This window comes from Styela clava, chromosome 14 (genome assembly GCF_964204865.1).
Source record: "Styela clava chromosome 14, kaStyClav1.hap1.2, whole genome shotgun sequence".
NCBI classification, from domain to species: Eukaryota; Metazoa; Chordata; class Ascidiacea; order Stolidobranchia; family Styelidae; genus Styela; species Styela clava.
Genome location: NC_135263.1, coordinates 7,992,569 through 8,017,549, shown reverse-complemented (window position 1 = coordinate 8,017,549; position 24,981 = coordinate 7,992,569). Strand labels below are relative to the sequence as shown.

The 24,981-nt window shown below is 39.3% G+C and overlaps 1 protein-coding gene across 1 annotated transcript; it reads left to right on the top strand.

The window, feature by feature from the left end:
- The first annotated feature begins 9,196 nt into the window (after positions 1 to 9,196).
- LOC144432041 (uncharacterized) lies at positions 9,197 to 9,892 on the top strand. The gene has a single exon (XM_078120053.1). The coding sequence runs from the start codon at positions 9,197 to 9,199 to the stop codon at positions 9,890 to 9,892; it is 696 nt and encodes a 231-aa protein (XP_077976179.1).
- The last annotated feature ends 15,089 nt before the right edge of the window (positions 9,893 to 24,981 follow it).

Sequence of the window (24,981 nt, the reverse complement as noted above, 5' to 3'; positions counted from 1 at the left end):
TTGCAGAAAAAGCCTGTCAAGACAGAAGACCATAACTCGTCATTTTGAAGAGCTTGAGAACTTTATAGCGGAAACTTTAATTGCAAAGGTGGCAAAATTTTCATCATATTCCTTGGTGCTTGACTAACGCACTGACATCAAGGTTACTGTTCAGTTGGCAATCTTCTTGTGGGGAGATAATAATGATTTTGAACTACCGCATAGCTCGCAGCCATTGTCCCTATTAAGGGCACGACTAGAGGCGTTGGTCTGTTGGGAGCTGTGATGAGAGAGATCAAGTGTCTTGGCTTGGCTTTGGCGAAACTTTTGGAAATAACTACTGATGGCGCCCCATCAATGATTGGGAAATACCAGTTTCCTTGGTATAATAATTGTGGAAGCTTGATGTGCGGGTATTGTTTGTATTTGCATTAATCATGTCGTCATTGCAGTGGCGTAACTACCCATTGGATCTTGTGGATAAATCCAGGGGCGGCACGTTGCTGGAGGGCGGCAAAATGTGGCAAACGTTTTAAACGAAGCGGAAAAACGTTTCAAATGAACCAAGGCAGTCACATTAAACGACCCAAACTTACCTTTTCGTCTAATCCTTGCAAAAATTGCCATTTTGCCAAGTCCTCCTATCTGAATGTTTCAAGTATGGATGAGCTCGCTTAGTCAGATGCAGCGCCAAAATTCATTATAGAATTCTCGTGCCAACTTCACCCTCTGAATGAAAACTGCTCAAATGGCTTCAATACAGCCTTCCAATCCCAAATATTTTTTGGTTTCGTTTCGTCCTAAACATTACCCCACATGCACTAGCGGAACTATTTGTCAAAGGAGTAGAAACACTCACCGGTTACATGGGCATGATGGGCGGGGACTCCATTTCTTTTTTCGGTCTATTCCCATAGTTGTTGTCGAGCGGTGTCTGTTTCGACTCAATCTGCACTGAATTTGTTACACTGATCATTCACTATCACACTATGTTGTGATGTCATTTCGCTTGCCTTTTTAAGTGTCTTATCTGGTTCATTTAAACTGACCTGGGCGTTTTGGCTGTTAACCAAAGTTTCAATCACATTCTTCTAAAATCCATGTAGTGTCACTTGCAGCTCTTTTTGCCAATTTCTCACATCCTGATGGAGTGCCATTGCACTGTCATGGTACTTGTTGAAATCCATGTTAAGTTCATCTACGACTCCTTCGATCTTTTCTACTCGTGATTCCATTGTAGTCCTCTTAGCCTCCATTGTATTCATTCGACCACTGAAGTCTTCTTTTTTCTCAATTTTAGTAATCTTTCGATTTTTGCGTGCCATTTAATCTCTGGAAAATATCCTGGCGTGCTTTTGTCAAAAATTTATAGCGTAACTTCCTATCAAACGAATCGTCCAAGTCCAGAATATATATTCTAATATGATCTGATGTCAATATTCTCAAAATAATCATCAATCTGAAAACTAAATACAACCAAATAGTCCATTGAAATCAACAGAACAAAAGGAAAACAACAAACCCAAGCATCACGATGCAAGAAAAACAATATACGTAATAAAACATCCGAAATCTGAAGACACACCCTGAAATCAATAACAAATTCTAAAATCGTGAAAAAAAAATCTAAAATTCGGTACACAACTGATTATTTGCATAACACAGCCATTTTAAAAGACAATACACGATTCTCTAGATACACATCAATTGAAACGCACTGACAATAACTAATTCCGTAGTAAAACCTATAACACCACAACAAAACAATCGTAATTACACTATACTCAAACAGTAATATCATCCAATTGACAAACAATACAATACCCAAATCTATTTCAATCCAATAGCCACAAAACGAGGAACAAACAAACTTGGCAACCCACTTAAAAACCAGAAACAATCGCACAGACCCAAAACACACACCCCAGAACACAAAATGGTAGTAATTGCTGGTTTTTGTTCAGTGGTCATGGAACAGTTTCGGCTAATATGTCCCTGTTGTCCTTTTACAACCTTTTTTACAGGCGGGCCAAATACAAGTAACTGGGTGAAGCCGCGGGCCGCACCTAGAAAGTCTACCTACGAAAGTCCCCGATACGAAAAATTAAAGCAAGTATTCAATAAATCGCACTGAACTAATTTCAAATATAGCAGGCGGCCTACAGTTTATTATTCAATACATTTGTGCTTGGACATAAGCAGTTTTCCACCGTCTACGACATGTCTAGACTGTAACCAAACAGGTCATTGGGCACGAGATTGTCTAAATAATACGGCTAGACCATTTTGTTTTCGTTGCGGACAACAGGGACTGTTCCATGACCACTGAACAAAAACCAACAGTTACTAATTCCATTTCGAGCACGGCCCCATTCTATAGTTCTTGCAAGGTAGCCAACGACATTGCTTCTTTCAGAGTGGCGGGTTGCAAAAGACCAATGTGCAAACTAACCTTGTCGTCTAATCCTTGCAAAAATTGCCATTTTGCCAAGCCATCCTATCTAAATGTTTCAAGTATGGATAAGCTCGACTAGTCAGATGCAGCGCCAAATTCATTATAGGTTTCTCGTGCCAATTTCACCCTCTAAATGAAAACGGAACAAATCGCTTCAATACAACCTTCCAATTCCAAATATTTTTTGGTTTGATTTCGTCCTAAACATTACCCCACATGCACTAGCGGAACTATATGTCAAAGGAGTAGAAACACTCACAGGTTACATGGGCATGGTAGGCGGATATTCCATTTTTTTCTTCCATCTATTCCCATAGTTATTGTCGAGCGGTATCTCTTTCGACTCAATCTGCACTGAATTTGTCACACTGATCATCCATTATCACACTATGTTGTGACGTCATTTTGCTTGCCTTTTTAGGTGTCTTATCAGGTTCATTTAAACTGAGCTGGGCGCTTTGGCTGTTAACCAAAGTTTCAATCACATTCTCCTAAAATCCATGTAGTGTCACTTGCCGCTCTTTTCGCCAATTTCTCACATTGTGATAGAGTGCCAATGCACTGTCATGGCACTTGTTGACATCCATGTTGAGTTCATCTACGACTCCTCTGATATTTTCTACTCGTGACTCCATTATAGTCCTCTTAGCCTTCAGTGTATTCATTCGACGACTGAAGTTTTCTTTTTTCTTCATTTTAGAGATCTTTCTATTTTTGCGTGCCATTTAATCTCTGGAAAATATCCTGGCGTGTTCTTGTCAAAAATTTATAGCGTAACTTCCTATTAAATGAATCGTCCAAGTCCAGAATACATATTCTAATATATTCTGATGTCAATATTCTTAAAATAATCATCAATCTGAAACCTAAATACAACCAAATACTCCATTGAATTCATCAGAACAGAAGAAAAACTATGGAAACAACAAACCCACGAATCACAATGCAAGAAAAAGAATATACGTAATAAAACACCCGAAATCTGAAGACACACCCTGAAATCAAGAACAAATTCTAAAATCGTGAAAAAAAATCTAAAATCCGGTTCACAACTGATCATTTGCATAACACAGCCATTTTAAAAGACAATACACCAATCTAGATAGATACACAACAATTGAAACGCACTGACAATACCTATAACACCACAACAAAACAACCGTAATTACACTATACTCAAACAGTAATATCATCCCATTGACAAACATTACGATACCCAAATCTATTTCAATTCAATAGTCACAAAACCAGGAATAAACAAAACTTGGCAACCCATTTGAGAACCAGAAACAATCGCAAAGACCCAAAACACCCCAGAACACAAAAAATCCAACTAACACAACAACAGCCGCATCACTGCAATCCGCAGCCCTCCCCAGCAGGTTAACAAAAGAAAGACTGACAGAGTCACAGCTCTCCCGGGGTCCCCACCACCAAAACACAAAATATAGCAGCAACATCAAATAACAGCATTCAAAAAATATGGGTCGTAACAGTTGCAAGAAATATAGAATGGCACCATGCTCGGATAGGAAATAGTAATTGCTGGTTTTTGTTCAGTGGTCATGGAACAGTTTCGGCTAATATGTCCCTGATGTCTGCACAGAAACAATATGATCCACCCGTAATATTAGGACAATCTCGTGCCCAATGATCCGTTTGCTTACAGCGAGAACATGACGTAGACCAGTGGTACCCAAATTTTAATTTACCATCGCCCCCCGGCACTGCAAAAGAATGTAAAGTCAGAAACGAGTATATCACAGACCGAATAAGAAGACAAACCATAGTTTATAGTGTTTTAATGAGATGGATGAGCTTGGTGTTCTTCACTCAGTTTTTTAATATATTTAAAATTACCCGTTTACTGATGAAAAGGCGATTTTGTTGTTTCGATATAAATCAATAATAGCACGGCTGAAAACCCCTTTTTCACCATATAAGAGGTCGGAAATGAAAGAATCCAGTGTTCTATCTCCTCAAAATCCGTCATGTACTCTTGCCCTATAGCATTTAACCCCCTAAATTCACTCCATTTTACATTAAAATAATGAAAACATAGTTAATTTCCCAAAACTTATAATAATAATTTTTGTACATCTCATTCATCCGTACAACCTGATGACCTGCACCAAAATACATGATATATACCGGTTTTCGGTAAAATTCATCCCCGATTCCTCATCCTACTACGGCCTCCAGTCCGTTCACCAGTCCATAGAATTAATCAACCATTTGTTTTGGATTTGTGGACTCGGATGTGGAAGAAGCCGTGACCGACTATCGGCTACGGCCCAGGGTTCGGCAAATTTTATGTCGCTCGCGGAACAAAATTTAGGGTTGCTAGTCTTTGGCGGGTCGCATATATTTTTTTTAAGGAAAAACGGAACAGCGCGCGAAAACTGCGACAATTCGTGAACTCAACTCAGTCGTCTTATTAAAGAAATATTACAATGACATTTAATGTGACACTGTCTTGTCGCTGCATCACGCTTGATAGCCTTTTGACGCCAAGATTGGAACATTTTTTAAATGGGCATCACCAATCCTAGTTCTTTGCTTGTTGGACACGTCAGTGGACAGAACGATTGTTTTAGTATTATGTTGTTGTTGTTCTTGATCTTGTTGTTCTTGTTCCTCGACACGTTTCTAAAAACTCGCTTTTCTCTTTGATTACTGGATCAATTGCTTTGAAATTTTCAGTGAGTAAAGAAATCGGCTCGGCGGTGCGGCGCATCGTGCTAAGCGTTGGGAATACGCTTTCCACCGCATCTCTGATTACCCTTCATCGGTTCGCAGGTTCGAATCCCGTGCGGGGATGATCATGTGCGAGAGGATTGCTGGACTCCTCGCCGACGTAGGGTGGTTCAAGTAACCGCTGGTCGGTTACGGCTTCCTCCACCATCAAGTCCATGCTTCCGAAAACAAATAACTGGCTAACTAATCCCATACCCGACCTGGACTGGTAACCGGACGAGAGGCCTTGGTTCGCCATATGATTAAGCCGTCTTATCGGCTTTCTTCTACCCCGGGATTAATATGTAAATCCTATCCTATTATATATTTTGCTAGAGGGCTATTACTTTTTGCTATGACGTCATCAAAATTATGTGGAGCCACGTGTCCATATATTTGAGCATAGTTCTCTCGTTCTTTGTAATGTTCTTTTTCGGAAACAAGAGAGATATGCTCAAATATATGGACACGTAGAATCACATAACTTTGATGACGTCATAGCTAAAAAAAGGAACAGCCGTCTGGAGAAATTTTTTATCCTTAACCACTGAAAATATCAAAGCCATTGGTCCAGTAATCGAAGAGAAAAGCGATTTCTTTAAAACGTGTCAAAGAACGACAAAAACAAGAATAAGAACAACATAACAACAAAACGATCGCTATGTCCACTACGTGTCCAATAATTGTTCGCATAAATATGTACTTCCAAACATCGAAGTGAATAGTTTCGCATGGTTTGGGAAATTTTGATGAAGATGTTCTTTAAGAAGATACATTCTTACAAAAATTAAGCAGTGATGAATCTCTCGAATAAACATATGCATTTTATCTCCTTATCGCATTGCAATATATTCGAATATTTACTTCGCTATTGAACCCCTGCACTTAGCATCAACTTTTCTGCGTGTTTCCATTTGTCTAATTATAATTAAATTGTAGGCTCGTTGAACTAGTAGTTAGCTGGTTGTTCAATAATATTTTTAGGATATAATAAAATTTAGTCTAAACGTGTCTCGCGATAAATTCTGTTACGTAAAAAAATGTAATTTACTCCTCGAGCGTTATGAATAAAATTAATTCATTGTCAAAACCGCCGTTTAGATGTTTCTCCGGGCATAGACTTCCTTGTTTACTTCGTGACATTGGCCAATCAGCAAGATTCAAAATAACGTAACCATACCCTCTTTAGCATCCGCTCAGACACATTTCTCACTAAGACAGATTTTCAGGTGTGGTCGTAAAATTACCTCATTTTTGCGTGTTTGAATTATATTCGTTAGTGTTTAGTTGTTTTTCGTAAATTTAAATATAAGTCAATGATCAATTTGTATTCCTAGTAGTTTCGGTTCAATTACAGTAATTAAAAATTTGTGTAGAAATAGCTGCGATGGACTAGGCTAAAAATTTTTACCGGTACTTTTAAAAAGACAGATTGTTGAATGGTAGGATTTAGAATGCTGGTTTGAAACAAATACCCCAATTAACAGGCAACAACTCGCGCAACCACTCTTAAAATAAGCACCGAAAATTTTGAAATGGTGAAGTATTGGAAGAATTTCCCGGGGTCAAAGGTCGGGGAAAGTTTCTTTCAGTGGATCGTCTCAGGCCAGATAATTTTACCCCTTCGTATTTTCCCAACCACTAGGATACGCAAACTACCGCACCTTACTGCAAAGACGAGTCCAGCAATCCTTTCGCGTGTGATAATCGCCCACTTGATTCAAATCTACGAAAGCACGCAGAGTACAGTAATTAATTTGCACGATGCGCCGAACAAAAACAGATTTCTCGAAATCGCCCCCCTATCTCCCCCTTTGACTTTTTCCATCCTCTGTGATTCGTTTTCGTCCACCGTGGGGCGATATCGCCCACTTTGGGAATCACTGGCGTAAACGATGGTGCAAGAGCTTGTCAACTGTGGCAATCACGGGTTCTATTCCCCACTTGTCCGCATATGAAACAAAAGATATTGGAGCTGAGGGGATAAGTGGAATCTCGACGTATCTGCAACTAAGGCTGTGCTAGGCGGTCCAAAATCTCTTTGATAATATCAGCTCCAAATTTTACCTCAGACTTATCGCTAGAAATATTTGCTATGGTAGCTCTTGGTTTGGTTACCTCGTTTGTGGGTTCCCATTGCCTTTCATGATATCGATATACGGTGGGCAACGGCATTGTATCATCCAACGTGACGAGTGCAAAATACCAGTGTGCAAACTAACCTTGCCGTCCAATCCTTGCAAAAATTGCGATTTTACCAAGTTATGCTTATTCAAAGCTTTCAAGTATGGATATGCTCGCCTAGCCAGCTGTCTCAATGCGACGCCAAATTTATTATATATTTCTTTTGCCAACATCACACGCTCACTGAAAACGGCTCGAAGAGCTTCAATACAACCTTCCATTTCGAAATATTCTTTAAAACGACGTACGATAGACTCAAAAGCATTCACGTTCGTCAACGGGCAATTTCATATGGCCTCGAGCATTGCCTACCATTCAAATGCCTAATTAACTCCCCATCGTGTTCATATTCCAAATAGTAGACTTGGCTATAGCCTTGAAATGGTACAGAAATAAGACCCAATTTTCCGATCCATCAAAATTTTCCGGATGTCATTCCGGCTTGAACATAACCCCACAATAGAGATCAAAGAAGTAGAAAACTCACCGGGTACATAGGCATGGTAGGTGGAGACTCCATTTCCGGCTTCGGTCTATTCCCATAGTTGTTGTCTTGCGTTGTCTCTTTCAACTCAATCTGCACTGATTTGTCATTCTGGTCATCCATTATCACTACGCTGTTGTGTCATTTCGCTCTTTTTTTTAGTTGTATAATCAGGTTTATTCAAACTGATCTGGGCGCTTTGCATTTTAACCAAAGTTTCAATCACATTCTCCTGAAATCCATGTAGTGTCACTTGCAGCTCTTTTTGCTAATTTCTCACATCTTGATGAAATGTCAAGTTCATCTACGGCTTCTTCGATCCCTTCTACTCATGACTCCATTGTAGACCTCTTAGCCTCCAGTGTATTCATTTGACCACTGAAGTTTTCTTCTCTCTTCATTCTAGTGTTCTTTCTATTTTTGCGTGTCATTCAGTCTCTGAAAGATATCCTGGCATGCTTTTATCAAGATTTTATAGCGTAACTTCCAATTAAATGAATCGTTCAGGTCCAGAATTTATATTCTAATATGATTTAATGCCAATATTCTCAAAATAATCATCAATCTGAAATCTAAATACAACCAAATACTCCATTGAAATCAACAGAACAGAAGGAAAACAATTAAAACAACAAACCCAGGCGGCACAATGCAAACAAAAACAATATTTAAAATAAAACATCCGAAATCTGAAGTCACGTCCTGACATCAAGAAGAAATTCTAAAATCGTGAAAAAAAAAACTAAAATCTCAATTGTCCAGATACACAACAATTGAAATGCACTGACAATAACATCCCATTAACTAGCATTAGAATATCCAAATCTATCGCAATCCAATAGCCGCAAAACCAAAAATAAACAAACACCAAAAAGCCAACTAACTCCACCACAGCCGCATCACTGCAAACCACTTCCCTCCAAAAGAAAGACTGCCAGAGCCACAGCGCCCCCGGTGTCCCCAACACCAAAACACGAAATATAGCAGCAACACCAAATAGCAGCATTCAAAATGTGGTGTATTTATTACGTCATAAATCGCATGACTGCTCATGCGATTTACTTAACACGTTATGTCCTTGGCCGGAGTTCCCGGCCCAGTCGATGGTTTGAGTTGGTCAATAAAGGGTGTTGCTACAACGTCTATACTCGTCTATTTCTGACAAATAAAGGGGACTTAAGAACACAACAAACTGGCGACGAGAATAGGATACACACAGGTTGATGAATCGTAAATTTAGAGCGATTGCAAAGACGTTGGTGAGACCCTGTTATTGTTTATATGTGCAAAGACGTTGGTGAGACACTGTTATTGTTTATATGCGGGACCGCGCAACAAATTCCCTGTAAATCAAAGAAATGGCTAAGAATATGATTCAATATGATGGGAGTGATTGGCCACTTTATTGTGAGCAATTAGAACAGTATTTTATTGCAAATGATATTGCCGATGAGAAAAAGGTACCAACGTTAATTGCAAACTTGCCTACTAAAACCTACCAAATACTACACAATCTTTTGGCACTCGACTTGCCTAGTTCCAAAACATACGATGTTATGAAGAAAACCTTGCAAGATCATTTAAAACCGAAACGTTCCGTTTTTGTGGAAAGGTTCGCATTTCACAGAAGAGATCAGAAGTTTTCTGAAGGGGTTCGTGAATATGCAGCAGAGCTAAGAAAATTGTCTGAGGGGTGTAAATTCGGTCCATTGAAGGATGATTTCATACGCGATCGATTAATCTTTGGTATACTTGATGAGGCTACTAGAAAAAGGTTAATGGCAAAAGATGGGGAAAAATTAGATCTTCAAAGGGCATTTCAAATTGCAACGTCAATGGAATTGGCCAACAGGGATGTGGCCGAAATATCAAGTGGCAGTGTTATGCCAATGGTGAAGGAGCATTATTTTTCTGGAAAGCAACGGTTTAATACCTTAAAATGTAAGCACTGTGGTGAAACTGCACACGATTTCAAAAATTGTCGTTATAAAAACTTCCAGTGTTTTAACTGCGGCCGCCGAGGTCATATTCAACAGGTTTGCACACGACGTTAGCCAGTGATGTCCAGAGAAAGGACGGGGAATGACAGACGCGATAATGATAAAGCACGAAGTGCAAATGTTATGGAGAACGACAGCAGTGATAGTCCAAACTTGGAGAATTCGTCGGATTCGTCGTCTATAGAGGTTGGTAATTTACGTATAAATAGCGTACTTAGAAACAAAAATGGTGCAATTTGGCTTTTTCCGATTATCAGTGAGAAAACACTAAGAATGGAACTAGATACCGGATCGGCTGTGTCTATCATTTCTAAAAATGTTTACGATTCACATTTGTCTCATATTCGTTTGAATGCCAAAGTCGACAACAGACATGGAACGACGTTATCCGCTTCGGCAGAGAAGGAGACCAGATAGATTTCAATTTTGAATTGTTTTAATGTAAAACTCTGGTTACTACGTCATTTTATATCATTGTCAGCTTTAAATCATGTTACTAACAATTCTTAGTTTTAGGAGGGAGGTGGTGTGGTGTATTTATTACGTCATAAATCGCATGACTGCTCATGCGATTTACTTAACACGTTATGTTCTTGGCCGGAGTTCCCGGCCCAGTCGATGGTTTGAGTTGGTCAATAAAGGGTGTTGCTACAACGTCTATACTCGTGTATTTCTGACAAATAAAGGGGACTTAAGAACACAACACAAAAGACAAAAATAAGGGTCGTAACAGTTGCAAGATTTAGAGAATGGCACCGTGCTCGAAATGAAAGTTGTAACTGCTGGTTTTTGTTGAATGATCCTGGAACAGTTTCGGCTAATATTCTCCTGTTGTCCGCAACGAAAACAATATGATCCACCCGTATTATTTAGACAAACTCGTGCCCAATGACCCGTTTGCTCACAGCCAGGACATGGCGTAGACGATGGTGCAAGAACTTGTCAACTGTGACATCCACGGCATCTATGCCCCACCTGTACGCATCTGAATAAAGAGGTATTGGAACTTGGGGATACGCGGGATCTCGACGTATCCGCAACTAAGGCCTCCAGTTGTGCTATGCTGTCCAAAATCTCCTTGATAATATCACTCCAAATATCACCTCAGTCTTATTTCTATAAATCTTTGCTAAGGTAGATCTGGGTTTGGTTACCTCTTTTGTGGATTCCCATGGTATTTCATAATGTTGATATCTGATAGCCAACGACATTGCATCTACCAACGAGGCGAGTTGCAAAAAATCAGTGTGCTAACTAACCTTGCCGTCTAATCCTTGAAAAAATTGTGGTTATGCCAAGCCATCCCTATCCAAAGGTGGCATGAATAAGCTCGCCTAGCCAGCTGTCTCAATGCGGCGCCAAATTCATTATTGATTTTTCTTGCCAACATCACACGCTGACTGAAAACGGCTCGAAGAGCTTCAATACCACCTTCCACTTCGAAATATTCTCTAAAACGTCGTACGATAGACTCGGAAACATTCATGTTTGTCCACGGGCAATTTTATATGACCTTGAGCATTGCCTACCATGCAAATGCCAAATTCACTCCCCATCGTGTCCATATCCAAAATAATAGACTTGGCTATAGCCTTAAAATGGTACAGAAATGAGCCCCAGTTTTTCGATCCATCAAATTTTTTTGGATGTTATTCCAGCCTGAACATAACCCCACATGCACTAGCAGAACCCTTTGTCAAAGAAGTAGAAAAAGTCACCGGGTACATAGGCATGGTAGGTGAAGACATCATTTCCGGCTTCGGTCTATTCCCATAGTTGTTGTCTTGCGGTGTCTCTTTCGACTAATCTGCACTGATTTGACACACTGGTCATCCATTATCACTACACTATTGTGTCAATTCGCTTGCTTTTTTAATTGTATTATCGGGTTCATTCAAACTAATCTGGGCGCTTTGCATTTTAACCAAAGTTTCAATCACATTCTCCTGAAATCCATGGGGTAGTTCATCTTGCCAATTTCTCACATCTTGATGGAGTATCATTGCACTGTTTGACATCTATGCCAAGTTCATCTACGGCTTCATAAATCCCTTCTACTCGTGACTCCATTGTAGTCAATATAGCCTCCAGTGTATTCATTCAAACACTGAAGTCTTTTTCTCTCTCCATTGTAGTGTTCTTTCTATTTTTGCGTGTCCTTTAATTTCTGAAAAATATCCTGGCATGCTTTTATCAAAAATTTATAGCGTAACTTCCGATTAAATGAATCGTCCAAGTCCAGAATATATATGCTAATGTGCTCTGATGTCAATATTCTCAAAATAATCATCAATCTGAAACCAAAATACAACGAAATATTCCATTAAAATTAACAGAACAGTAGGAAAACAATGAAAACAACAAACCCAGGCAGCACAATGCTAGAAAAGCAATATTTACAATAAAACATCCGAAAGCTGAAGACCCACCCTGAATAAATTCGAAAATCGTGGAAAAAACTAAAATTCGGTACACAACTGATCAACCTAACACAGTTTTAAAAAGCAATACACGATTCTCTGGATACACAACAATTGAAACGCACTGACAATAACCAATTCCGTAGTAAAACCTATAACACAATAACAAAACAACCGTAATTACACTATACTCAAACAGTAATATCATCCCATTGCCAATTATTACACTATCCAAATCCATCCCAATCCAATTGCCACAAAACCAAAAATAAACAAACTTGGCAACCCACTTAACAACCAGAAACAATCGCTCAGACCCAAAAGATCCCAGAACACCAAAAATCTAACTAACACAACAACAGCCACATCACTGGAATTCACAGCCCAACAGATTAACAAACAAAAAACTTACAGAGCCACATCGCCCCCGGTGTCCCCATCACCAAAACACAAAATTTAGCAGCAACACTGAATAACAATATTTTTTTCACTATTCTCTTTAATTAATGCTATTTACCAATGCTATTTATTAATTATAAATCTGAAAACTTAATATAACCAAATACTCCAATAGGACAGAAAAAACAACAAACATCAGGCAACACAAAGCAAGAAAAACAATATACACAACGAAATATCCGAAAGCTGAAGACCAACCTGAAATCAAGTTCTAAAACTTATCATTTACTTGAGAGCAGATTTAAATCGACTTTTTTGAAATATAGGCATTTTAAGACAATACACGATTCTCTAGATACACAACAATTGAAAAGTACTGACAATACCTAATTCCGTAGTAAAACCTATAACACAACAACAAAACAACCGTTATCACACTATACTCAAAGAGTAATATCATCCCATTGACTAACATTACAATATCCAAATCTATCCCAATCCAATAGCCACAAAACCAGAAACAATCGAACAGACCAAAAAATCCAATTAACACAATCACAGCCTCATTACTGTATGGTGGCCCATCGTTGTCACGCGTAAAATTGAAACAAAAATTTAAAAATAAAATAAAAAACTGAAAATAAAAGTAAAATAAAAAAATAGTGGTGAAAAAACATAAAAAAATAAAACAAGAATGAAAAAAAAAAAAAAAATGTAAAAATAAATTTGGTCAGACGGTAAGCGACTATAACCCCTTTGGTCAGACGGTAGCGGCATCGCATGAGTGTCCGGACAACTGAGCAGTTAAGCAGCATTCTCTAATTCAATTACCTTCTACACGTAAAAACAAATTTTCCGAATTTTCGTATTCAATTCTATATTATTTTAACATTATTATAAATATATTACTTCTGGTTGAACTTGTAGCATGGAAAATTTATAAAACATTTTCATATTTAATTTATTGGATATTGCTCAAGATAATCAGTAGTGAGTTAGAAACCCAGGGAACACCGTTTGTGCGCGTAGGATTATTCCTGACAACGTTGGTCCCAAGCAGCAGCAAATTTTCTCAAATTAAAAACGCGTGAAACGATGAGCCACGAGGCGGACCATCGTTGTCAACCTTTTTATTTTCTTTTTATTCGTGTTTTTTTTTTTCAATTTTTTTTTTTTTTACATTTTTTTTTTTCGTTTTTATTTTATTTTCGTTTTTATTTTTATTTTTTTTTTTTTTCATTTTTTTTTTTAATTTTTTTTTCATGTTTTTTCACCCCTATTTTTTATTTTGCTTTTATTTTCAGTGTTTTTCATTTTTTTTTTCATTTTTTTTTCAATTTTACGCGTGACAACGATGGGCCACCATATTACTGCAATCCACAGCCCAACAGAACCCAACAGATTAACAAAAGAATGACTGACAGGGCCACACCTCGGTGTCCCCATCACCAATGACCAATGACCCGATGCTTACAGAGGGGGCATGGCGTAGACGGTGGTGCAAGAGCTTGTGAATTGCGACAATCACGGATTGTATGCCGCACTTGTCCGCATCTGAAACAAGAGATATTAGAACTTAAGGGGTACGCGGGAACTCGACGTATCCGCAACTAAGGCTCCCAGTTGCGCTAGGTGGTCCAAAATCTCCTTGATAATTGCACTCCAAATATCACCTTAGCCTTATTGCTAGAAATCTTTGCTAAGGTAGACCTTGGTTTGGTTACCTCTTTTGTGGGTTCCCATGGCCTTTCATAATATTGATATCTGGTAGCAAACGTCATTGCATCTTCCAACGTGGCGGGTTGCAAAAGACCAATGTGCAAACTAACCTTGTCGTCTAATCTAATAAAAAAAAATTGCGATTCTTCCAAATCATCCCTATCCAAAGGTTCCAAAAATGAATAGGTTCGCCTAGCCAGCTGTCTCAATGCAGCACCAAATCTAATATAGCAGGGGTGGGCAATTACTTTCCTGAGTGGGCCGGATGCGGATAATAGACTGGATTACTGGGCCGGATGATCAAAACTCAATATTATTAAAAACGGTTTATTTGCAAATTCGCAATTCGCAAGTCTATCAGTCATTAGTCAATCGCCTTCCCGTTTCACTAATCGCGTTTAAGTGATGTAAAGCATCAGGTATTTGCAGCAGGGGATATAGTAAATAACATTGAAATATTAGCGTTGAAAGAACATTGAAAATGTCATGAGTACAGACAGAATAATTTAAGTACTGTAAATCATGTACTAGACCAGTGATTCTCAAAACTGTTTTCGCCCCATACTGTACTTTTAACGTTATCATCGCCCCCCAAAACTACAACAAAACATCAAGTTACAAACAAATTTATTGCGAATCAATTATTAAGGAATAGCATGGTACCTGATGTTGTTAATAAGATGGAGGAATTTTAGTCAGGTACAATCTCATTATTTGATTTGACTCTTTTCTACCATCAAATATGATGTTAGAAATGAAAGTACTTCGTCAAAAATGCCAGATGACTTGCCGCTACTATATTTTCAGTACATTTTCAGGGGAAACGAGTCGTCGCGCTTACGACATTCATCAAAATTGCCGACTTTGTCACCGATGATGATTTTCTGTTGCGTAAAATATTCAGTTCATGGCCGATACAAGCATTAAAATTGTCTCGCGATATCAATTCAATTATTTTCAACGTAAATCGCCGTTGCGCCGAGTTACAATGAATGAAAATTTCACTATTCTGAAATAATACAATCTGAATTTTGGTTTAAGATAATTTTAGAATATCGCCGTTTGCAAAATCCCAATTTCTGAGTACAATTTAATACGATAAAGTAAAAGCATTATAACTCTAATGCAGTAAACTGGCGCCGCACAAACAAAATGTTTGAGAACCGCTGGACTAAGCAAAAGTTTCCGATTGAAAATTTCGAGATAATTTAGTTTACCGACATAATTTCGATGTTCTCGGCTTAAATACCCGCGTCAGGAAAACAATCGGTGTTTTTAACTTAATTTTACTCACCGAGAATGCGCACTTGCCCCCTGTCGCCCCGTTTCTTATCTCTTTTGCCCCCACTTTGGGAATCGTTGTACTAGACAAAAGAAAAGAACATATGTTGGGGCATTCACAAACGCATGAAAACATTTGCAGGCCCAGACTTAATTGATTCGGATGGATGATTTTTGCACATCATATTCAGTTGCTTATAATACGCGATGAATTACTGTATTTACTTTAGCCGACGATCAGTTTCAATTTATATCATCGATATTTTCAACGGATATTTATATTTCTAAAAATTATGGTCATAATTTCAGCACGCACAAGTGGGCCGGATGAAACACTCCGGTGGGCCTGATCCGTCCCGCGGGCCGTAATTTGCCCACCCCTGTAATTATAGGCTTCTCGTGCCAACTACACACGCTGACTGAAAACGTCTCGAATCGCTTCAATACCACCTTCCACTTCGAAATATTTTTCAAAATGGCATACGATAAACTCAAAGCATTCAAGTTCGTCCACAGACAATTTCATTAAATCACCTACACTCCTAGAGCATTGCCTACCATGCAAATGCCTAATTTGCTCCCCATCGTGTCCATATCCCAAATAGTAGACTTGGCTGTAACCTTAAAATGGTACAGTAATGAACCCCAGTTTTTCGATCCATCAAATTTTCCGGTTGTCGTTCCGGCCTGAACATAACCCCACGTGCACTAGCGGAACCCTTTGTCAAAGGAGTAGAACAACTCACTGGGTACATGGGCATGGTAGGTGGAATCTTGATTTCCGGCTTTGGTCTATTCCCATAGTTGATGTCGAGCAGTGTCTCTCTCGGCTCAATCTGCACTGATTTTCACACTGGTTATCCATTATCACACCACCTGTGGTGTCATTTTGCTTGCCTCTCCAGGTGTCTTATTAAGTTTGTAACACTGGTTCATTCAAACGGACCTAGCCGCTTTGTCTATTAACCAAAGTTTCAATAACACCGAGAAAGCTCAAGAAACTCCACAAGTTTCATTCTCAAAATCGAATAAAAAAAAAACAGAAAACAACCTAATTTTATAAAGATTGTGTACCCATTCCCCTCTTCAAAATATCTCTCACATAAGATCTGACAATCCCTTATTGGGTACCCTGTGTCATGAATTGACTCTAGAATATTAATTACATTAATTACTACCCCATTCCTAAGGCCCACAATACAAGTCAAAATGGTCCGTCTCGACGCTTGACGCGTCATCGCCAAAAATTGTTTTGGTTGGGCATGCCTGATCGCAACTCATTGGTAATGATTACTTTAAGCCTTCCGAATGTATGATCTAGTAATAATAGGTTGTTGCCTTATCTGAAAGAGAGAATACGTCACAGAAATAGAGAAAGGGTGTCGTGGGTTTTGGAATTTGAGTATTTATATAAAGTTAGAATTTATAACTACGTAATCAGATCTTCCAAATTGTGGTGATAGGCGAGACGTGATGTATAGAACCCTATATTGACCTTTACACATAGGAATTATTGCTTTCAAGTATAGAATCTCAATGAAGGAGATATTGTAACGACCACCTGGGTTTATTCCGTCATTCAAGATACATTGAAAGCTGAAAAAAATATGTTTATGACGTCACAGTTTAAAAAAAACTGGGAGCCGACAGTCTCTGCATCTTTTGAAAACAACATGTCCCATCTTATTTCGATTCAAAAAAGACTTGTTTGAAAGGGCACATTAAACGCATTTTAGTAAAGTAAACAAATCGTTTCTATCACATCTTTATATATTATAGTGATGTGATGCAGAATAAAAAAATTTTGCTCTAAATATTTTTCACCAAATTATTATTTCCGCCCCACTGCAATAGAAACAAAGCCAGTTATCACTCTCTTGAATGAACTAACATGAAGAGATCGAAATAACGTTTCTGAAGATACATAAAAAGCTTATATGGCATAAATAACAGAAAACATATGACGTCATATCGTAGTGAAAATCCAGCCGTGTTTTGACTTTCAAGGCGATATCTCGTGTCTGGTTTATATTCAGATTGTCAGTCTTGTTTCTTTGGAAAGGGGAGGTAAAGTACTATTCACGGAAATAGAAAAGTAGTTGTTATTGCTATTCTGTTTACTATGGCTGACTTTGATTGAAAATTCTCAAACAAAAATTTTCGAAAATTCTGATTCAACAACCCACCACGGTAGGAAGAATAGCGATATCGCTCTTTGGCAGCGTCACGCGGAAAGAGGTCTAGTAATCCATTTAGAGATACTTGATTGGTAATTCTAGCACGTTTGAACGGGGAGGAACAACTGTTTATATAAAAAGTGTAAAAATCCCTGAGGGACCACAAGGTTCAAAGGGTTCAAGATGATCAAAGAAAATAGTCATGAACGAAATTGTATAAAATCAAACATTTATCTATAGTCGTAATCCTTCAAGTATTTGGGCCGCCTGCGAACACGACCACCAGAATCAATATTTGGACTAGTGACCCTTTCTTTAATTTGGGGGGCATCGGGTCTATGCACTCCAACGCCTCGGTGTTATTTCCAGCAACATCATTGCTGGTTTCCTCGGGTTGACCAAATAAATTAGGGTCATCAAGAAAAGGTCTCAAATTGTCTACATGGATAATTTTCTCTCTATCATTTTCAACATTTTTAATACGATATACATTATTGGGCAAAGTTTCCACAACTTGATAAGGGCCAACCCAGCCAGAGTCAAGTTTTCTTGCCCTGACAGGCCAAAGGTACCACACCAAATCACCCGAATGAAAAATTGTAACACATATATGAGCATCATAATTCTTTTCATATCTAACGGCGGTTTTCTGCAACTGTCGACGAGCCAACTCAAATGACTCTTCAGTTACATCAGAGAACCATTGCACGAAATCATGATAACATTTGGGCATAAAATTGCTAGGTGGTCTCCCAAACATTGAAATTGTATGCTAAAAAATCATCCCAGTCGTCACGATCAGAATTCACAACTGACTTGAGCATAATTTGTACTGAGCCATTAGCACGTTCACATTGACCATCAGTCTGGGGATGATACACTGAAGTATGGGTACGCTCTATTTCAAACAAAACACACATATGAGAGAACAGTTCGCTTTCAAAATGACTTCCCTTGTCTGTCAGTATGATTCTGGGAAAATCAAATCTTGTGACTAGGATGTGAGCAGTCGTATCAGCTCTAATATTTTGTAAATTTAGTAAAGTAATCAGTAACCGTTAAAATATATTCATTGGCATTGCTGGTCACTTTCAAGAGACCCGTAAAATCAAGGGAAACCCTATTCATTGATTGGCCACATAGCATAGTTTTCATGTGGCACGGTGCCTACCATGGTGTGTTTTAGTCCTAGCACAGGATTTGCAAGATTTTACCCATTGCGGAATGTCACGTTTCATACCCGGCCAATAAAACATATCCCCGAATTTTACAATATGTTCTATTTTTCCCAGATGACCTGCTGAACGAAGTTCATGCAGTAGCCTAAAAACCTCTCTATGTAATTTCAAGGGTAGAACCATTTGAAAAGAATCCTTTTTGTGGCACCTGTAAAGAACCCCATCCTCAATGAAAAGGGATGACCATTGGCCACAAAGTTTACGGACAAAATTTGAAAAAGGGAGTAACTCAGCACGAGAGGGTTTATTGTTACATTGCTCCAACCACTTAATGACATGTGAATCGGCCTCCTGTAAACCTCGCATCTGTTCAGGGGTAAAGATTCCTAACCAAGTGCAAAAATCTACAGTTTGCTGGCATTGTGAGGCAGCGGTAGTAATATTCACAATAGGCTCAGAAACACAATTAAACTTTATAATACCACAAGTTTCACAACGGGGGCGATGGCATTTTCGCCTGACACGGTGGCTTAAATCATCAGCATTACCATGACGACTACCAGATCTATGTTCAATTCAAAATTATATGACCCAAGGATGGAAATCCACCGAGCAACTAGACGCTCTGGCTCTTTGAAATTCAGAACCCATTTCAAGCTTGAGTGGTCAGTTTTTATTTTAAAATGTGCACCCCACACATAATGTTTGAAAAATTTCAGTGCCCACACGACAGCAAGCAGTTCGCGATATGTTACACAATAGACGAGACAACTGACATCACGTGCGTTTCCCAACTGGCTGTGATTTTTCGGTTTGTGAAAGATGGTAAACCTACCGAGAGATTTCACAGCTTTGTACCAATCGTTGATCGCACGGCTTGCGGGATATCGGCTGTACTGAAAGAAGTGTTACAGCCTTACAGCGCGAAGTCAAAATTGATAGCTCAAACTTATGACGGCGCGGCAGTCATAAGTGGGTCGAAACATGGTGTTCAAGTTTATATAAAAGAAGATTTTCCTCATGCGCATTTTTTACATTGTTATGCACACCAATTTAACCTCGTTATTAAAAATATGTGTCTTGATACCCCTCTCGTCCGTATATTTTTTGCAAATGTTTCGGGGTTATCTTCATTTTTTTCCGTTTCGCCGAAGCGCTCTGACCTCCTTCGCCAGATATGTAGCCGCCGTCTCCCAGCTTGTGCACCAACACGTTGGAACTTCCAATCACGCCTAGTGCAGGGCGTGTCCGAAATTAGGTCTGAGCTCATTGAGTGTTTCAATGGCATTCAGAGCTCTCCGGTTTGGGACGAACGCTCTGTGAGGGAGGCGGCAGGTCTAAAGCGTCTGCTAGAAGATGGTGAGTTTTCATTTTTTCTCGCTTTTTTTCTCCACAATATTCTATCACGTGAATGTATTATACGGCGCATTGCAGTCAAGGCTAATGGATGGAGCGTCTGTGCAGTCGTGTATTTCAGACTTCCGCGATGCTGTATCTCGTATCCGGGAAACTATAAAATACGACGACACATGGAGTGCTTCTTTACGCCGCGGGCAAACAACGCAGCGTTTGATTTTGTCTGCAAAGAAATGCTGTGACATTCTGGTGAATCAAATAGGCGATCGTCTGCGCACTGAACACCTTGCCGCGTTCTCTTAGATTAACCCCAGTAATTTTTCAAAATTTGCACGTCAATTTCCCATCCATTTGTTGGCTACTGTCTCCAAATTTTACCCTATGATAAACGTGGGTAAATTGGAAAATGAATTGCGATGTATATACACCAATCAAACTTTTTTGAACATCACATCAACTTGCGCGCTCTATGGGTTCCTCATAAATAACACTCTAGTAACTACCTTTGCGGCGTCTGCCAAATTTCTGGACATCATTTTGACGACGCCTATTTCTTCCGCCGACGCAGAGCGAACATTCAGCACGCTGAAGCGTATTAAAACGTATCTCAGAAACACAATGAAGATAGATTAAATTCCTTGGCTGTTTTATCCATTCACAGAGACGTTATTTCTGGGATGCATGACTTTAATCAGCGCCCTATTGAGCATTTTGCTTCCAAGAAACCGCGGCGTGTTGCATATATGTTCAAGCAGTAGAAGTCTAGCAGCATGAACAAACTTTCGCTAGTAGTTCGCTGTACCAAGAAAACTACAAATATCGCTAACAGAATTGGGCGTTTTTCATTTTTTGATAGCCGCAACATTTCCAGGATCGCAACAGACACCTTCAGATGAAATAAGATAACTAAGATAAGAGGTGCTTCGACGGAAAAGTTTACATTTCGAGGGTTTCAAGCGTTAACCGGCACGGCGAAGTCTTATAAAAACTTCCCGAAGATTTGAAAGTGCCATCGAGAAATCACTGCCATGAGCCATAACATCATCCAGAAAATTGAAACGTCCATTCCACAGGAGATCACCAAGAATATTGTCCATCATCCGTTTGAATGTTGCAGGAGCATTCGCTAATCCGAAAGGCATCACTACAAAGTGAAAATGACTTCGCCCAGGGATGCTGAATGCTGTCTTTTCGCGGTCTACAGGGTCAACCTCGACCTGCCAATATCCGCTTGCGAGATTAGTAGTTGAGAACCATTGCGCACCGTTTAAGGACTCAATGATATCCTCAATACGCGGCAAGGTAGAACCATCCTTTTTAGGAACTAGGACAATGGGAGAAGAATATGGGGGATCACTGGGTTCTATGACACCCTGAGCCAGCATATTATCAACAGCTTCTTCGGCTATCTTTCTACTGTAGCGTACCGGCAGTATATGTAATAATTATCCAAGCACAGAATATCTTCCAATATGATATGACGTCAAGTTTCCTCCCAATATTCACTTCAATTTATACTATTTTGTTCCATTTATTAATTACAATCCTTAATGCAACCAAATACTCTAATGAAATCAAGAAAACAGAAAGGGTACAAGAAAATAACAAAAATACACAACACTTGAACAGCACTGACAAGACAATAACCAAATCCGTAGTACAACCAACGACTAACATACCGGTACAACCTATAGCAAAACAACTGCAATTGCACTACACTCAAACAATAAAATCATTCTATTGAGCAATATTAGAATATCCAAACCCGTCATAAACCATAAAATCAAAAATAAACACCCTGGGTACCCTTCTCAAGAACTAACATTAACTTAACAGACGCAAGAAAAACCTAAAACACTAAACATCCAACTAAAACAACCACAACTGCACTGCTGCAAACCACAGCAAAGGCTAACAGGATACCAAAAGACAGATCGACAGTGTCACAGCGCCCCCAGGGTCTTCAGTGGTAAAAATACAAAATATAGCAATATTATCACATGACATCATTTAAAAGATAAAAAAAAGGGTCGTCACACTATGCGCCCACCCCATTCGACGAGGAGCCTGTCGAATCGGCTGTGGTGTTGTTGTAATGATCCTATTCTTTGCTGCTGTAGTACGGCCAAGTTCACCATCTGGTCCTACAAATACATCATGGAATTCACAAATCAAATTGACCAACTGTTCACGTTGACTCGGGGTTAGATTCTCAATGGAATTGACCATGTCATGTAGATATTCTGGTAATTCAGAAGCTCTAAACCGATTATCGGATTCATTAACTTGAATCTGTGCTACAAGGTGAGGGTGTGCAATACCAAGCACCGGAACAGTGGACTTTCCAGGATTCACTACAGAAGAAATCAGTTGAATGCCATCAGCAAGGATAGAAGATTTCAGCGGTTCAACAAGAGCTGCAACGTCAGACACAATGCTTTTTGGCCATGGGTGACTAAGTTGTGCAGGGATAACAACCTTAGAACATTGCGGTATCGTAATATCTTCTCGAACAGTTACACGACAACATGGTACAGACTTTTCAGTAAACAGTTTGATTTCATGACCCCCTATTATCATATGTCCAGATGATAAGTAAAGAATGCAATCATGTTCTAGGAGATAGTCCATGCCCAAAATACCATTAGACATACCTAAGTTGGCAACAATCAGAGTGCGTCGTGATACAAAAGAATCAATAGACAAATCCACCTCCTGCAACAAGAGATTTCTCGAGCGGTACCAATTGTGTATAAAAACCATTCCATCGGTAACAACCAATCGACAAAAGCGACAATTTTTAACGATAAGAAAGTGTCTTTAAAACCGGTCCAATTCAAGGGAATAATAAATATAGACATAGTTTATTTTGAAACCTCTTTCAAAAGGAAAGGCAATATTTACCCAGATAAATATAATGACATATTAACAATAACTTCGGGAAAACAGACAAAACCTAAAATAAGGTTTAAAACGTTACTATGAAGAAAGGAAAGATATTGCAAAGATAAGGACATGCGTCGCTCACTCATAGATATATATGCTGCTAGACTTCTACTGCTTGAACATATATGCAACACGCCGCGGTTTCTTGGAAGCAAAATGCTCAATAGTGCGCTGATTAAAGTCATGCATCCCAGAAATAACGTCTCTGTGAATGGATAAAACAGCCAAGGAATTTAATCTATCTTGCTTCATTGTGTTTCTGAGATACGTTTTAATACGCTTCAGCGTGCTGAATATTCGCTCTGCGTCGGCGGAAGAAATAGGCGTCGTCAAAATGATGTCCAGAAATTTGGCAGACGCCGCAAAGGTAGTTACTAGAGTGTTATCTATGAGGAACCCATAGAGCGCGCAAGTTGATGTGATGTTCAAAAAAGTTTGATTGGTGTATATACATCGCAATTCATTTTCCAATTTACCCACGTTTATCATGGGGTAAAATTTGGAGACAGTAGCCAACAAATGGATGGGAAATTGACGTGCAAATTTTGAAAAATTACTGGGGTTCATCAAAGAGAACGCGGCAAGGTGTTCAGTGCGCAGACGATCGCCTATTTGATTCACCAGAATGTCACAGCATTTCTTTGCAGACAAAATCAAACGCTGCGTTGTTTGCCCGCGGCGTAAAGAAGCACTCCATGTGTCGTCGTATTTTATAGTTTCCCGGATACGAGATACAGCATCGCGGAAGTCTGAAATACACGACTGCACAGACGCTCCATCCATTAGCCTTGACTGCAATGCGCCGTATAATACATTCACGTGATAGAATATTGTGGAGAAAAAAAGCGAGAAAAAATGAAAACTCACCATCTTCTAGCAGACGCTTTAGACCTGCCGCCTCCCTCACAGAGCGTACGTCCCAAACCGGAGAGCTCTGAATGTCATTGAAACACTCAATGAGCTCAGACCTAATTTTGGACACGCCCTGCACTACGCGTGATTGGAAGTTCCAACGTGTTGGTGCACAAGCTGGGAGACGGCGGCTACATATCTGGCGAAGGAAGTCAGAGCGCTTCGGCGAAACGGAAAAAAATGAAGAAAACCCCGAAACATTTGCAAAAAATATACGGACGAGAGGGGTATCAAGACACATATTTTTAATAACGAGGTTAAATTGGTGTGCATGACAATGTAAAAAATGCGCATGAGGAAAATCTTCTTTTATATAAACTTGAACACCATGTTTCGACCCACTCATGACTGCCGCGCCGTCATAAGTTTGAGCTATCAATTTTGACTTCGCGTTGTAAGGCTGTAACACTTCTTTCAGTACAGCCGATATCCCGCAAGCCGTGCGATCAACGATTGGTACAAAGCTGTGAAATCTCTCGGTAGGTTTACCATCTTTCACAAACCGAAAAATCACAGCCAGTTGGGAAACGCGCGTGATGTCAGTTGTCTCGTCAGACTGAATCGAAAGGAACTGGCAATTCTCAATTTCCAGAGCCAAATGTTGTATATAAATTTTATACATTGAGTCGAGCAGATCATTTTGGATATCCTTAGATGTCCCTTTCGAAACAGTTGAGGCATCAAGATGATCTCTCAATACTGTATCTAGGGGTGCGGTGTATTCCACCATATCCAAAAATACCCCTCTATTAGAG

Excerpts from the sequence above, each read along its gene's own strand:
- LOC144432041 (XM_078120053.1), top strand. The coding sequence starts at position 9,197 with ATGGCTAAGAATATGATTCAATATGATGGGAGTGATTGGCCACTTTAT.